Source organism: Uranotaenia lowii, chromosome 1, assembly GCF_029784155.1.
Source record: "Uranotaenia lowii strain MFRU-FL chromosome 1, ASM2978415v1, whole genome shotgun sequence".
Classification (NCBI taxonomy): Eukaryota; Metazoa; Arthropoda; class Insecta; order Diptera; family Culicidae; genus Uranotaenia; species Uranotaenia lowii.
The window spans coordinates 137,453,494-137,470,687 of record NC_073691.1 but is presented as its reverse complement, the minus strand read 5'-3'; the positions used below and the strand labels follow the sequence as shown (position 1 = coordinate 137,470,687).

At 40.7% G+C, this 17,194-nt stretch overlaps 1 protein-coding gene across 1 annotated transcript in view; it reads right to left on the bottom strand.

Annotated features, from left to right (window-relative positions):
• The window catches only part of LOC129740247 (glutamyl aminopeptidase-like), a 65,714-nt gene extending 48,862 nt beyond the window's left edge, over positions 1–16,852 (bottom strand). The window contains exons 1-3 of the mRNA XM_055731856.1: positions 16,721–16,852; positions 4,918–5,402; positions 4,687–4,850 (exon numbers count right to left, since the gene is read on the bottom strand). Coding sequence (XP_055587831.1) covers positions 4,687–4,850; positions 4,918–5,402; positions 16,721–16,745 — 674 coding nt within the window. The 5' untranslated portion in view covers positions 16,746–16,852. The remainder of the gene's footprint in view (positions 1–4,686; positions 4,851–4,917; positions 5,403–16,720) is intronic.
• Between the last annotated feature and the right edge of the window lie 342 nt (positions 16,853–17,194).

Genomic DNA, 17,194 nt, shown 5'->3' with positions numbered 1-17,194 from the left:
CAAAGATCCGGTGAAGTTCTGGCCGGACCTGGCAAGCTGCCACTACAGCCGGGATGTCGTTAAGTGGTATAAGGAGAACAAGATCGATTTTTTTTGAAAAAAGTATCAATCCACCAAACTGTCCGGATTTTCGTCCCATCGAGAAATATTGGGCAATAGTTAAGGGCAAACTGAAGAAATGTGGCAGAACCATGAAAAAACCCGCTCAAATGGAAAACTGATGGAACAAGAAGGCGAATGAGGTTACCAGCAGTACTGTGCAGAAAATGATGGGTGGTATCACAAAAAAAGTTCGAAAATTCATCCGAAAAGCTGACGAATGATTTTTATGTATTTTTTTCCTTAAAGTGCAACAAAAACCCTACAAAATTACATTTTTACATTTGTTGTACGTTATTTCTTTGCGGAGAAACTATTTTATCCGACCAGATTCTATGTGAAACAGACTTTAATAAAAAAAATCCCCAAGTGACAAATTAAAATTTCGAATGATGAGATGATGAATGATGAAACTTAGAGATCTGGTGTTATCTCGAAAAAAAAACTTTGCCCAAAAATCGACTTTGTAGGACTTAGTCGATTTTTAAAAACTGGTGGGTTTTTCGGCCCAGAAAATCGATTTTTGGCCAAATATTTTTTTCGGTAACACCAGATCTCGATGTTTCATGCATTTCTGAGAAATTCGGCATCATGACCCATTTGGCTGTCACCCTATTATGAGAAAAAAATAAGCATGAATACTAGCAACTTTTCTAGCTTGGTTAGATTATTTCTCTTCTTCGAAATGAAAATGAAACGTTCGAATATGTTGAAAAGTGCTTTATTTAATGTTTTGATGAGTTTAGTAAGAATTATCTCTAAGTTCTTGAAAGATTGACATCGTACTTGTTTTTTTTTCGCTCTCCTTAAAATTTTTGTTAATTTATGGTTTTTCATGTAGGGGAACTGGGGGTATAATGCCCAGTGTGAGCAAAACGCCCCACTGCAATATCTAGCTAGATATACACTTTTTTAAAGAATTCAGTACGTTATTCCCTTCTAATCAACAGTAGAAACCTTTTGTACAAAAAAATAACATCAAATATGCAATAAATCCCGGCAAAAATCCAAAAATATTTTTCAAGCCATATTCCTTGCAATTTGTGCCTTGACTTTCGTAAGGAATTACGGCATCTATCGTCAAAAAAAATTACCTGCCATCTGTTACAATGATGAACATTGGTCTTAAAAATCATCACAAAACGAAAAATTTTCTTATTCAATTATTTTTTCTGTAATTTTGAATTATTTTTAATAAACATGTCTAGGTAGGGCAAAACGCTGCATGCCCGTTTATCTCTAAGCATGTTTCATATTTGTATAAATGTATATGCAGTTTCATCATAACAATTTTAAAGATATTTATATGTTGTATTGGAAAACATAACTTGAATTTAAACGAATATATTTAAAATTTCTAAATTTAATATAGATTTAATTAACTATTCATAAGAATTTCAGTATATCTGGCAGCACTGCGCGTAGCAATACATTTTTCCATCTGTGAAGTAGAATAGAAGTTTTTTTACCAGGCAAACACTTTCGGAGGCACTTGAATCAATAAACACTTATTTAACGTTAAACGGCGCGATTGGGTACACACATATGCGCATTATGCCCCTACTGAATCTGAAATCCAATTTTCAACCTACTCTTCAAACGTCATTAAATTTGTGGCCTTTTTTTACCTTCCAGTTATTCTAACTATCAGATTTAGACAAAAAATAAACCAAACTTCCAAACACAATCGAAAATAAAAGTTAATCTTTTCAAATGTACTCTAAAACAAGGCTTTTTTCTTAACGTGGGCATTATGCCCCCTCTTCCCCTAAGTGATACCAACCAGTGAAGGGATGTTTGCTGTAGGGGTGGTTACCGGAAATAGTGCTTGAAATAAAAAAATAAGGAGTTCTGAGGTATGAGTTTGATTCCTATCTCAGTGCTGGGTGTCCAATGAATATCTAAAGTTGTCCACGTTTATTCTGTAAAGACTCAATGGGCTAAGACGGTGTAAGTCTTTTAAAAAGATAATGTTGAAACCCACGATTTGGCAATTCGCGTATTGACGATCGCTGGTGAAACTAGCAATCACTAGTATAGAGTGTAGCTATGTAAGGACCTTACTGATATAGTTAACACTATTCCATCATTGAAACATGCATTTTTCAATAGCTTATGGACACAGACTCCACTGGAAGTGGAAAAAGGGTTACATTGAAAGGGGTACTCTCAAGAAACTTGCGGAAGGGCATTCTGGAACTTTGGGGAAGGTTGTTTGGGCAACGGTAAGAACCAAGCCGGATGACGTCTTCTGTCGAGGATCGAGGTTGAGAGGAAAAGCTCAGAATTTATTTTGCGATATTCAGCTAAATACGCTGCGGTCAGCTTGCATCTGAGAATTTTCAAAGTCTGGAAAAAGTTTTTGGTGTTGTGGAAAAGTTCAACAGTCGACGATGCTATTCAAAATTCTCAATCTGTGAATCAAGAGGAGCTGTTGAAACTCATGGTTGGGCAATTCGCGTATTGACGATCACTGGTGAAACTAGCGATCGCTAGTGTAGGGTGTAGCTATGTAAGGACCTTACTGATCTAGTGAATAAAGAATTAACTGTATTCCATCACTAAAATTACTTCAAGATTTTATTATTGACTCTTCACCAACCTTTCTTGTTTTAACTGTTATCGAAACAGAGTTTGTTCGGGATCATTTAGACTTGATTGAACTGCAGTGTGAGGAGTTGTCTCAAACTTATCAGGTATCAGGTATCAGAATGGGGGTAGGCTTAATAGCGGCACGTTATCCAAACATACGGGAAAATTGTGCCTAGCCTTTTTTTTATCCAAGATTTCATCATTTACCTGAGAAACCTGAAAAACCTATAAAAGGAAGAAATAAATTCAATCTATTTAAGATGGCATAAAGCCTTTCCACTAGGGATTATTAGCATTAAAGCTCTTTTCTACATTCGGTAAGGAATGATAGAATGTTTTTTAAGTTTAATTTCTTAAACTCAGATTCGCTTAAAGCGTAAGATCCCAGAGTACGAAAACGTAGTCTGGCAAATGAGGGACAGTTACATATAAGATGGAAGGGATCTTCCACATCTGATTCACAACTACCACATACTGGAGATTCAGCACGCTGAATGTTGTGCATGTGATAGTTGAGTTTACAATGACCGGAGAGTGCTCTGATCAAGATGCTGCAATGAGATTTATTTAAAGTTAATAAGTAACTCGATATGATTGGAGATGGTTTTTCTAAAAATAATTTAGTTTGACGACAAGTGTCCAACTCTTCCCAGTATCGTTCATGCTGGTTAGAGGACCAAGTTTGAATTTGGTTTCTGAACCAACATGGTGATATTGGGACAGCCGGCTCTGGTCCGTAAAATTCCTTTTCCGACCCAGCTCTAGCGAGTTCGTCGGCGCATTCGTTTCCAAAAATTCCCTTATGTCCGGGTACCCATAGAAGGTTTAATCCATTGCCTTCAGCAAGTTCTTCGATTGCTTTCCGGCATGCGATTACCAGTTTTGATCTAGAACTGGAAGCACTGAGTGATTTGATAGCTGCTTGGCTATCTGAACAGAAATAAATTGTTCTGAACATAATCTTCTTTTGAAGTGCAATTTGCACTCCATACATAATAGCATATAGCTCAGCCTGAAAGACTGTACAATATTTTCCTAGAGGTTGAGCATATTCTATGTTCAACTCGTGACAGTAAATGCCTGCACCTGCACGGCCGTTTGATAATGAACCGTCAGTATAGAATACAATATGAGAGGACATTTGGTCCTCTACGAAACCTGATAACCATTCTTGAGGAGAAGGAAATTTGACTTTGAATCCCATGTAGGGAAAACTACTCGAGAGTGTTAAATCGTTTGGCGCTAGATTAAACTTGTTTAATCTAACTAATTCAGGCCACACATTTGTATGACTCGATGATCTTTCGATATTTCCTGACAGCCAGAGACCAACTGCCTGTAGACGAAAAGCACATGAGAAGGCTTCCTGTTTTAGGAACAAGTGTAGAGGTTTGATAGAAAACAGAGCCTCTAGTGCTGCAGTAGGAGTTGTAGTGAACGATCCGGACATCCCCAAAAGACACATTCTTTGAAGGTGATTTAGTTTAGTCCGAACTGTTGCAACTTCTCCTTTCTGCCACCACACTAGACACCCATAGGCCAGAATTGGTCTTACTATTGTGGAGTAAATCCAGTGAATATGTTTGGGTTTGAGTCCCCAGTTTTTTCCGATTGCACGTCGGCATTGCCCGAAGGCCATGCATGCTTTTTTGATTCTGAATTCGATGTGATCAGACCAGTTTAATTTGGAGTCAAGAATGACACCCAAATATTTAACTTGATCAGACACAGAGTTTGTTCGGGATCATTTAGACTTGATTGAACTGCAGTGTGAGGAGTTGTCTCAAACTTAACTACAAACATATGAGCTATTCGTTTGCTCGAACAAGATAAAACCGTTTGGATCACAGGAATAAATTTCGAGTGTGTATAAGACATTTTTTTTTGCTTTCTTGTTCCCTACGAAGAAAGCTCCAGGATCTATTTTTTAACATTCCAATCATGTTTTAAGGAACATTGAGTTTGTCAAATAATATATCAAAATGAAGTACTTACACTCGTTCGCCATTATCGCCATTGTAGGTGCTGGAATACAATCCGACGATCTTGCCGTCCATTACTCCACTGAACTCAACCTCCACCTCGGTAATGAAGCCCGGCATCAGATTTCCCAGAACGCGTACTTTTACAAAATCTCTCTGTTCATCAATGGTATATCCCTGCATGGATTAGTTGAGATAGTTGATTTGGATGAACCATTGATAAAACTTAGAAAAAAACTCTTACCCCATATCCGAAGCTTCCGTTCAAATGGTTAAGGGTGACCTTTTTAATGTCCAGCAGATGGCTGTGGAACACTATTTCACTGTTCTGTTCCAAAGTTTCTACTTCCATCATCACACGACCTTCAAAGGTGCCATCTTCTAAGTGTGGGTGAAGCCAGAGGTCGTAATGTTTGGGAATATTGGTACCCGGTAGCCTATAGTTTATTCCAACTTCAGGACCCACCGTTGTTGTCGTTGGTTCTGTTGGTCTAGGTGCAGTCGTTGTAGTTTCCATCGAAATAGTTGTCGTTTGCTCGCCAACCTGAGTTGTAGTTTCAGGTTCGTTCGTACTGCTGGTCGGTCTGCTCTGAGCGTCCAACCTTGTGCGGAGACCTTTATTTTCGGATTCTAGATCGGTTTTCTGCACCGCCAAGACAATCGTTGAAATGACAAAAGCAAACAGGGTCACTCCGAGAATGGTAATGACCTTATTTTTCATAACGGCACCTATGGGAATATGAAAAATCCGTTTTATCTATGAGTTCGAATGTGGGGCTGACCACATACCACGTGGACAACTTAAAGCTTGAGAATCTACGAAAACTGAAATATCGCGATCTTTTTAAAGTTTTATTGAGATAACTTTTTCTCAAATCTCCACGAAGATTGTCTTCGTGATGTTGTTTATTCAATACGGACAAACTGCAGTTTATCCCCAGCAAAGTTAAAATTGATTTGACATGATGAAGATAAAATATATCCAAAAATAGCCACGTGGTCATAGTCTTCTATGAATGAAAAGCGGAGATATTTGTTAATTTTTTTGTCAATGTTAGTTTTCTGCCGATCAATCATTGATTATCAACTATATTGACAAATACCATGCTTCATCCCTGCCTATAAGGCAAACATTTGAGAATCGGTAAAAATTATCGCGCAGTTTCCAAGAATTCGATGTAACGTCACATACCGACCAGCCGACTGATGGCCAGTGATCTCAAATTATCTTTATGATACCAACACGTGCTCGAATGACACCCGAGCCAGACAAATGCTGTTGTACGGTGATCCTTTTGAGCTTGATAAACTGACAATGGCCCTGCCGATAAAAGCCATTGATTGTACTATCTGAATCCGTCATTCTCGAACACGATTTTTTTTTAAGTCCGAAAAGAATAGAGAAGCTTAGTAATAAATTCGAATCACTTTTGAAATCGAAAGATTAAAAAATAAAACAATCATAGTCAAGAATCAGTTTTTGGAGACTTGCTTTTCGAAAAAGTCCAAGGAAGTTGTTTTTTGTCAATTTTTATTAGTTTTGAGATATCACCATTTCATCAATTTCCATGTCATTTGGCATAAAAGTTAAAATTTCCATTATTTCCGATTTTCCTCGGTCCCCCCTTTAGGTGATTTTTGATGGTCAAAAAGCTGAAACCTTAAGCGCTTTGATTATTTTATTTACATAGTATTCCGTCTTACGACATAACTTGACGAACATAATTCCTAAAATTCACTCGGTCCATGGCAACCGTTCTCCAATTTCTCGGGCACCCCACGTTCGCCAGATCACGCTCCACTTGATCTAACCACCTTGCTCGTTGCGCCCCTGCTCGTCTTGTTCCTATCGGATTCGTGGCTAATACCTGTTTTGCAGGACAGTCATCCGGCATTCTCGCAACATGTCCCGCCCAGCGTATCCGGCCAGCCTTCACCACCTTCTGGATACTGGGTTCGCCGTAGAGTCGCGCGAGCTCGTGGTTCATCCTTCGCCTCCACACTCCGTTCTCCTGTACGCCGCCAAAGATGGTTCTTAACACTCGTCGCTCGAATACTCCAAGTGTACGCAGGTCCTCCTCGAGCAATATCCATGTCTCGTGCCCGTAGAGAACAACCGGTCTAATAAGCGTCGTATAAAGGTTACACTTCGTGCGAGGGCTATGTCTTCTCGACCGCAGTTGCTTGTGGAGTCCATAGTAGGCACGACTTCCGCTGATAATTCGCCTCCGGATCTCACGGCTGGAGTCATTGTCTGCGGTCACCAGTGAGCCGAGATAGACAAAGTCTTCGACTATCTCCAGCTCGTCACCGTCGATCGTGACCTTGTTATTACTGGACAAGCGGGTTCGGTCGGTCTCGGATCCGCAGGCCAGCATGTACTTCGTCTTGGACGTATTAATCATCAACCCAATCTTTCCTGCTTCGCGTTTCAGTTTGCGGTAGATCTCCTCCACCGCCGCAGATGATCTGCCGACTATATCAATGTCATCGGCAAAGCAGATAAGTTGACTGGATCTGTTGAAAATCGTGCCCCGCATTTCGCCCACCGCTCGTCGAATAACACCTTCTAGCGCCACGTTGAACATCATGCAGGATAGACCATCACCTTGTCGAAGCCCCCTGCGCGATTCGAATGAACTCGACAATTCACCCGAAATCCGCACACAGCACTGCGTTCCATCCATCGTCGCCTTGATCAGTCTGATCAGTTTCCCGGAAAAGCCGTTCTCGTCCATGATTTTCCATAGCTCGTGTAGTGATCGCTCGGTAGTTCTCACAGTCCAATTTGTCGCCCTTCTTGTAGATGGGGCATATTACTCCCTCCTTCCACTCCTCCGGTAGCTGTTCTATGTCCCAGATCCGGATTATCAACCGGTGTAGGCAATCGGCCAACCTGTCCGGGCCCATTTTGATGAGTTCAGCTGCGATGCCATCCTTCTTGATCTCCTGCATGTGCGCCGTTCAGGTGTTCATCGAAGTGCTGCTTCCACCTTTTCATCACCTCACGATTGTCCGTCAGGATACCCCCGTCCTTATCCCGGCACATTTCGGCTTGCGGCACGAAGCCTTTGCGCGGGATGCGTTGAGTTTCTGATAGAACTTTCGTGTTTCTTGGGAACGATGCAGCTGCTCCAGCTCCAGCTCCTCGAGCTCCTCCTCCTCCAGGCGGCGCTTTTTCTCCTGGAAAAGTCGGACTCGCTGCCTCTTCCTCTGTCGGTGATTTTCCACATTTCGACGGGTGCCTCTCTGCACTACTGCCGCCCGCGCGGCATTCTCTTCGTCCATCACCCTCCTACACTCCTTGTCGAACCAGTCGTTCCGTCGAGATCGCTCCACGTAACCGATGACGTTCTCCGCAGCACTGTTGATGGCTGTTTTGATGGTATCCAAACAGTCCTCGAGAGGGGCTTCGTCAAGCTCGCCCTCTGCCGGCAGCGCTGCTTCGACCGATTGCGCGTAGTCTGCTGCGACCTCAGGTTGCTTCAGTCGCGCGATATTTAACCGAGGCGGGCGCCGGTTTCGCGTGTTGTTCACTACGGAGAGTTTTGGGCGCATCTTCACCATCACCAGATAATGGTCCGACTCGATATTGGCGCCCCGACAGGATCTGACGTCGATGATGTCCGAGAAGTGCCGGCTGTCGATCAAAACGTGGTCGATCTGTGATTGAGTTTGGTACGGTGATCTCCAGGTGTACTTGTGTGGGAGGCGGTGCTGGAAAAAGGTACTACGTACGGCCATTCGTTTGGAGGCGGCGAAATCAATAAGTCTGAGGCCGTTTTCGTTGGTCAGCTGGTGTGCACTGAACCATCCAATTGTCGGTTTGAATTCCTCCTCCTGGCCGACCTGAGCATTGAAATCCCCGATGACGATCTTGATATCATGTTTTGGGCAACGGTCGTATTCACGCTCCAGCTGCGCGTAGAATTCGTCTTTGTCGTCACCGGTACTTCCGAGGTGAGGGCTGTGCACGTTGATGATGCTGATGTTGAAGAACCGGCCCTTGATTCTCAACCGGCACATTCGTGAGTTGATCGGCCACCACCCGATCACGCGCTTTTGCATCTTTCCCATCACTATAAAAGCTGTTCCAAGCTCGTGTGTGTTGCCGCAGCTCTGGTAGATTAAGCTCTAGGTAGATTAAGCGCTTTGAAGCATCCCTAAATTAATTCCAATTGAGCTGAAATTTTGCACAGGTCAGTTTAACAACTGAGCCAATCTTCAAAATGTATATGATCGGTTTTTGATATTCGATATGACCCATTTAGCTGCCTACCATCCTTATAAACATTAACCGGCAAGAAAAAAAATCCCAGCATTACAGAATATATTTTGACAAAAACACAGATTTTATTCGAAATCCGATGACTTCAATGAGATTTGAAAAGACCTTGTTAAACAGCAAATATTGGCATTTTGGTAAACAAATGAGGGGTGAACTTTCATTTGTGACGGTCACTGTTAATTTAAATAAAATTTCAAGGTTTGTTATCAAAAGCTCAATAAAACTCTTATACCTACAACGAGAACGTTGGTTCAAAGCCGAGAGCAGAAAGGGTGATTCGCCATTCGAATTATTCTCACATTCATTGTAACTAATTGGTCGGAAAATTGCCAATTCGAAATCAATTATTCTAATTACGGTCGTTCACAGGAACGTTCATAGTGCAACAATTTCTCAAAAATTATTTATTTACTAGAAGGTTACAAAAAATACTATGTGTTATAAAAGTTAAACATCGGGTGCCTCAAACAGTTGTTGATCTGCCAGAAGTTCCCTACTCAAAATTAGTGCAACGCATTTATTTTTGTCTAGACTCTTTTATGATACTATTGGATCACGTGGTATGAAGTATATGTGATTATAAACTTTTAAATTTGTAAAAGTTTACAGAGTTAAGATTCAAAATATACTTTAATTTCAATCGTAGTCAATCTTCACCTCATTTGGCCAACTCCAATGATGGTCAAGTGTGGGATTTTGAAATCATTTGTTGAAGCCAAACTAAAAAAAATCACATTTGTGAATATGTCGTCGTCAACTGGGACAACACTTTTCAACTTCAAGGGAATTCCAAAAAACTTATTCCCACAAATAACCATACGTTTAAAAAAAAATGTCAAGGGACATCAAATTGACGAAGTCAGAAAAAATATTGTTTTCTTTAGATACTTTTAAGTTTCTGAAAACATTCTATTTTCGCGCTACTCGAAAAAAGGGGAAACTTGCAACAAATTTGGTTTTGGAAAAAAACAAAATAATCAAATCGTATTGAAATTTGTAATTTTTAATAAATGTGTGATACGATAAAGGCCATAACGCATAAAGACACCAATTTCAGTTATTTGTTTGGTTTTGTTCGCACTATTCCAGCATATGAAAACCAGATTTATGAGGTCTCATATTAATTTGCATTTTGTTTTATTTTACCCCAGACAGGTTACTGAATCATTTAAATATTTATTTAAAAAAAAATTGACGAATGCTCGAGGATTTTTTCTACACCAACAATGTTGATATAGGGTCATAAAATCAAAATGAAGTTTTAAGGTGATATCATTGAGCAAATTTGTCATACTGGGTAAAGTTTTTTACGGCCTTGAAAATTGTTGTTTTTACATCTAATGCTCGATTTTTGAATTTTCCTATGAGAATCAAAACATAAAACAAAACAAGCTTAAGATGTGAGAAACTATGTCATCATCATTTTGTTATCACATTGAATTATATCTCAATAACATTATATTCAAAATAAATTTGAATAAGTGTTGTGGAATACAGATGTTGCATCTAATCCCAATATTTATTTTTCAAAGACAATATTTATTTTTCAAAGACAAAATCATACTAATCACTGTGAAAACATTTGTCTTACCTTTAGCGTTGATTCAATTCCATATTTCAATGACATAATCCTAAAAGAAATTTCCCTGGCTACAACTTTGTAGAAGAAATTAAATTGATACAAGTTGAGAGAAATGAGTTGTAATGTGATAAACAGAGTGATAACTATTTCATTTGAAAAATCTAATAATATTTCTCATCACTGATTGTACCAAGACTAGAAATGTTATTCCACCAACTTAGTTATTGATTGTAGTGTGTTTAAATGTTCAGGATGGTTAATTTACATTAAATAATCAATCTTTTACATACAGGTGATCAGAATAAAGAGCGTGGGATTTTATTATTCCGGAAAAAAATATCTTATCCTTTTTTGTCGGTCTGATTTTTCCAAAAATGGGAGGAATAAATAAAGTGTAAGGTATTTTAAACAAAATATTGATAAAATCTTCAAAAACGCGAACAGTTGAAACATCGTAAGCCAAACTGTAGAAGATCGAAGTTATATCGCTTGTTGTTTACGATTTTTTCCAAATTTTCGATCTAAATTATCTTGATTTTTCGATTTGTTTTCCATGTAGATTGTATACAAGTTTGTTGCATGCAAGTTTTTGTAATTTTTTTTCCAATTTATTGAAATTTTAATTAATTTTTATTATCTCCACCCCCTCATGATGTTTCGTCTCCAAGTGACAAAAGGCGGATTTTAAATTAGTTTCGGCATTATAAAAAAAATATGGTACCAGCTTTTCTTGAAAATTTTGTTACTCATTTCATACTCTGAGCAATGTTACATCTTGAATATGTGCATAATCTTGGCAAATAAATGTAGAAAATATATTTAAAGCATTTTAAGCCACTCATTTCTCTCAACTTGTATCAATTTATTGTCTTCTACAAAGTTGTAGCCAGCGAAATTTCCTTTAGGATTATGTCATTGACAAATGGAGTTGGATCAACGCTAAAGGTAAGACATACGTTTTCACCGTGATTAGTATGATTTTGTCTTTGAAAAAAACATTGAAAAGGTTAAAAAAAATCTTCAAAAAAAAAATAAATTGTTCTAGACCTCTCGATGGATTATTTTAAATTTGGGCTCAAATGGAAGGGGAAAGTCCCAGCTTTTGAATGGTGCAAAAACTAGCGATGCTAATTTTCGATACATAAAATGGTTCCATCAGAGACACACCGTGATAACAAAATGATTAATTGTTATAGGTGACCTTTCCTTTTTGAAAACTGGAAGGCTTCCATACAAAGTCGAAATAAAGTTCTAAGCAACTGATACAATTTTCAAGCGATTTTCATAAAAATTGTTTTATAAACAAGTTTTGGTAAAAAAGATGATTCGTTGCAACAAATTGAGAAAACAAAGAAGTTTCGGTACAGCTGCAACAGAACCGAGTGAAGAAATCCAGAAGGGAGAACAAAATGACAGCTGCATGTAAACATTGCGGTCGTTCTCACGCACACCTACGTATGGAATAACTCGAAACCCGAAAGTCGCTTTTTTATTCGGACGGTTCCAGAGCCGAATCCGGAATCAAACAAAATACGCCATATGTATGAAGCACAATCATCAATTGAGAACAGGTGATCCGATTGACGTGGATTTTAATGACTGGGGCTTAAGAGGAGGCAGTCTTATTTTATCCTTAAAGTCCGGCGCCGATTGTCCCACGCATAGGACCGAAATTTTACGAAGTAATGATGGATCGTGAATTAGTTAAAAGGCCCTCTACTAAGGAAGGACGGAATCCCAAACAAAATCAACGCAAAGAAGGGGTTTGGAAACAAATCAATACTCGATCAATTATAAGGTTAATTTAAATTAAATTAAAAATATGAAAGAGCTATGTAACGAGATGATTTATTACATTATTACGAATTTGGAATCTCAACAATTTTTACTTAACGAAAGAAATCAAAATGCAAAATTCATGTATTTTCAATGAAAAAAACGATATAAATCGAGAAATTTTCAAGCAAATCGAGTTTTTTTTGTAATTAGATTTAGTGTACAAATAAACTTCAGCTTTTAATAAATACAAAATTTGGAATATACATACAGCATCTTTGCTAATTCACAACTCCTATCTCTACCTCCCCGTGGTACCGGCTGGGATGCGAGTAACCTAAGCGGAGATCGGGTACCCAACCCCGGTGGATGCTTTGGTCGCATGCAGACTGAGAAGGTGGTCGCACGCGTTTGTTCCCCAGGTCAGGAGTGGCGTGCAACAACAACCGAGCGTCGGTTCTCCAGGTCAGGGGCGGCTCAAACAGCGTCTGTCTTGCAGCAAGCGGCTGAATTTATGAAATGCGGCTCCCGTCAGCTAAGTCCAAGATGGCAGCCCCATCGCGGGATAGGGACTTTAGGCTAACAACCTACTGCTCCTGATATCTTGTATTGTTACAGAAACTGAGAGAAGAAATAACCGAATTGGAACTTTGGCAACGACTTTTAGCATGAAAACACGGACTAGAATTGGAACTTGGAATGTATTGACCCTTGCCCAGCCAGGTAAGCTGGCTCAACTTGCTAGAGAAGCTAGCCGCCTCAAGCTAGAGATATTGGGACTGAGCGAAGTCCGTTGGCCTAACATTGGAGAACACAAGACACAGTCTGGGCAAGTACTGCTTTACTCTGGCATACGAGGAGAACATGCTACTCGGGAACGAGGAGTTGGTTTCCTGTTAAGCCCGCAGGCACATGCAGCCCTCATAAGATGGGAACCGATAAACGAAAGAATAATCGTAGCCAGATTCAGAACACGGGTTAGAAATCTTACAATGGTCCAGTGTTATGCGCCAACTGACGTTGCCGATTTGCAGGAGAAAGAGCAGTTTTACAGTCAATTGAACAACGTGGTTGAGAGAATTCCGAAGGGTGACATTCAAATCCGCTTAGGCGACTTCAACGTAAAGATTGGCTCCGATAATCAGGACTTTGAGCGCATCATGGGGCGCCATGGCCTAGGACAGATGAGCAAACGGAGAACTGTTTGTAGAATTTTGCGGCAACAACAACATGGTGATCGGTGGATCGCTCTTCCCCCATCTACCAGCACATAAGGTCACTTGGGTATCCCGAGATGGCCGAACAGAAAATCAAATTGACCACATCTGCATCAGCCGAAAATGGAGAAGGAGCCTTCTTGATGTCCGCAACAAAAGAAGCGCAGACATTGCATCTGACCATCACCTCGTCCTTGGCGAGATACGACTGAGAGTTGCGCGTGTCCAACGGCGCGAGTAGGAAAGTCGGGTGTCGATACGACGTCCGCCGGTTGGAGAATCCAGAGGTGAAAAGGGCATACGTTGAACAGCTAGAATCCTGAGCCTCGTAGTTGCCGACAGACGGAACAGTCGAAGAACAGTGGTGTGGAATCAAGAATGCCTTTATCACGACGAGCCATGGTACTCTCGGTAAAGTGTGTGGAAGAAGAAGTGAATGGATGTCGGATGAAACCTGGAGGATGATCGATGATCGGAGAAAGGCGAAAGTCGGAATTGAGCAGGCATGTACCGGGTCAGCCAAAGCAGCCGCCCGCTTACGATATGCGGAGCTGGAAAAGGCAGTTAAACGAGCTTGTAGACGAGACAAGAGAGCCTGGACAAACTCCCTAGCCGAAGAGGGAGAAAGAGCCGCCGCCATTGAAGATATCCGATTATTATATGATATTTCTCGCCGCCTTAGTGGTGCAAGGATTAATGCAAGAATGCCGCTGAAAAACCGAGCAAGTCAGCTGCTGACAGATCGAACAGATCAGCTCAAGCGTTGGACTGAGCATTTTGATCAACTTTTCCGAGTTACAAATAGCAATGGCCAACAGAACCCGCAGCTCGAGGCGCCCACAGTAAGTCGCATTAATGGCGTCAACTCGGAAGCGCCCTCGCTGGCTGAAATAGAAGCGGCAATCAAGGACATGAAATCCAACAAAGCGCTTGGAATCGATTGCATTCCTGCTGAAATGCTCAAAGCCGACCCTGCCTTGTCAGCACAAATGTTGCACCGTCTCTTCGCTGACATTTGGGATACTGCAACATTCCCGGCCGACTGGATGCAGGGTATCCTCGTAAAGGTCCCAATGAAAGGAGACCTAACAGAGTGCGGTAACTTGCGTGGCATAACTTTGATCTGTACAACCCTCAAAGTACTCTGCAAAGTGATCCTGAACAGGATCCAGGAGAAAATCGACGCTACACTCCGACGGCAACAAGCTGGATTCCGATCCGGACGATCATGTGTGGACCACATCACAACGCTACGAATAATACTGGAACAAATCAACGAATTCCAGGACTCTCTTCTGCTGGTGTTCGTTGATATCGAAAAAGCATTTGACAGACTGAACCACGAAAACATCTGGGCTGCTCTTAGACGACGAGGGGTCCCAAAGAAACTAGTCCATCTCATCGAAGCACAGTACGAGGCATTTTCGTGCAAGGTCTTGCACGACGGTGTCTTGTCCGAACCAATCCCGGTAACTGCTGGAGTGAGACAAGGATGTTTTTTGTCACCGCTGCTTTTTCTCATCGTAATGGATGAGATCTTGACTGGATCGATTGACTGTAGACCAAACCAAGGATTGCCGTGGAATCCTTCAACCATGGAATACCTAAACGACCTTGACCTGGCAGACGATATTGGTTTGCTCGCCCAAACACAACAAGACATGCAGAGCAACCTCGACGACCTCACCGAAAGCTCCAAGGCAGCAGGTCTCAAAATCAATGTCGGAAAGACCAAGTCGATGGAAATCAATACAGAAAATCGTTCCAATTTCGTGGTAGCTGGACAACAGGTTGAGACAGTGGAGTTCTTCCAGTATCTTGGTAGCCAGATTACGCCTGATGGTGGTACCAAGAAGGACATCGAAACCCGGATCAGAAAGGCCCGATTTGCGTTTGCGAGTCTCCGAAACATCTGGCGGTCACGCCAGATCTCTCTACGAACTAAGATCCGAATCTTCAACTCAAACGTCAAATCCGTATTGCTGTACGGGTGTGAAACTTGGTGCACATATGCGGTGACGACGCGAAAACTGCAAGTTTTTGTGAATCGCTGCCTGCGGAACATCATCCGTGCTTGGTGGCCTGGCAACTGGATCTCAAACGTTGAACTGCATCGCCGGTGTCATCAAAGGGCGCTAGAAATCGAGATTCGGGAACGTAAGTGGAGATGGATTGGGCACACGCTGCAAAGAGATGAAAACGAGATTTGCAGAGAGGCGCTTGACTGGAATCCAGATGGGCATCGAAGAAGGGCAGGCCCAAAAGCTCGTGGCGGCAAAGTCTAGCCGCTGAAATCCGCACAGTTGACGAGAACCTTGGTTGGCAGCAAGTGAAGACGCTGGCTCCGGATCGCCAGCAGTGGAGATCTTTTATCTTAGCCCTATGCACCGGTCAATCGGCGCTGGACCCTTAGGTAGGTAGGATCTTTGCTAATACGACACAACGGAAACGATTTTGAACAGATTTTGATGAAATTTGTCGCACAAGTTTATTATAATATGCACAACGAATTTATTCTTTGCAATGAACTATTCTTCTTCCTGACATTCATACAAAATCAGTGGAAATATTTCTTAGCTTTTATATTGAGCGATTTTTAATATCATTTTAATACAATTATTAACTGTATTGAATTATTGTTTTCAACGTAATTAAAAGCAGTCATATTATCTTGAAATACTTCTGTCCTCGAAATTGACAAGCTTTTAAAATCTTCGTTCGAGCAAACGGACAGCTTATCATAAAAAAACTTATGATTGAATTTATGGTACAACGAAGTTTACAGGGTCAGCTAGTTGAACATAAACTTTAAAGTTCTTCTAAACGATTTGCAATTAAATTATTAAACGTTGTTCAGTTGAGCTCACTAAACTTCTAGTTTATCCTAGCCAATAAATCATTTTATATATGAATTTAACAGAAACACAATTCGGTATCGAAATTTGAATACGGCGAATGAGCCAAACTGTTTGGAGAAAAACGCGTTCAAAGTTTGACAACTCCAAAAGCTCCCAACATAAATTTTATTTCGTATACTTTACTTCTCGAGGATGAAATATCCTTTATTTAATGTTGTTGTCTCCGTACATACTTTATCACCCTACTAATAACTCCATTTGTTTGAATTTGGCACATTCGCCCTATTCAAAATTCACTTCCGAATTGGTTCCGCGACATAACTTACCAACAATGTTCGATAGGATAGCCATTTTGTGGCAAATTTAATTGTTCAGCCACCGAACAGAAACTTTTATAAAGACGCGTTACACCGAGGAGGTTTTTGCCACTAATCCTCCGCACCGAACCGAATTCACTCGCGGACTGACGGCAGCAGAAAATTTTGAATCGCCAATTCAATATTCCGATTCATTCTCCGAACTTTGATAAGAGTCTGTAAGAATGGCAGCCTTCGCTTTGATAAATCTTCAATGGGATTTCTATTCGGAATTTACAGACACTTGTTAAAGGCCATAAACGTTGGTATCTTAATGATCATCGTCTGCATTCATAAAACTGGACTTGCTGAAAATACGGAGCCTTACTCCCAAACCAAACTTATCAATTATAGTTGAAGTAAATGATACTTAAAAAACTATTGAACTTATCTGTTACTAGATGGCATTAACACAAATTTCAAAACAATTCTTCCTGATATCGT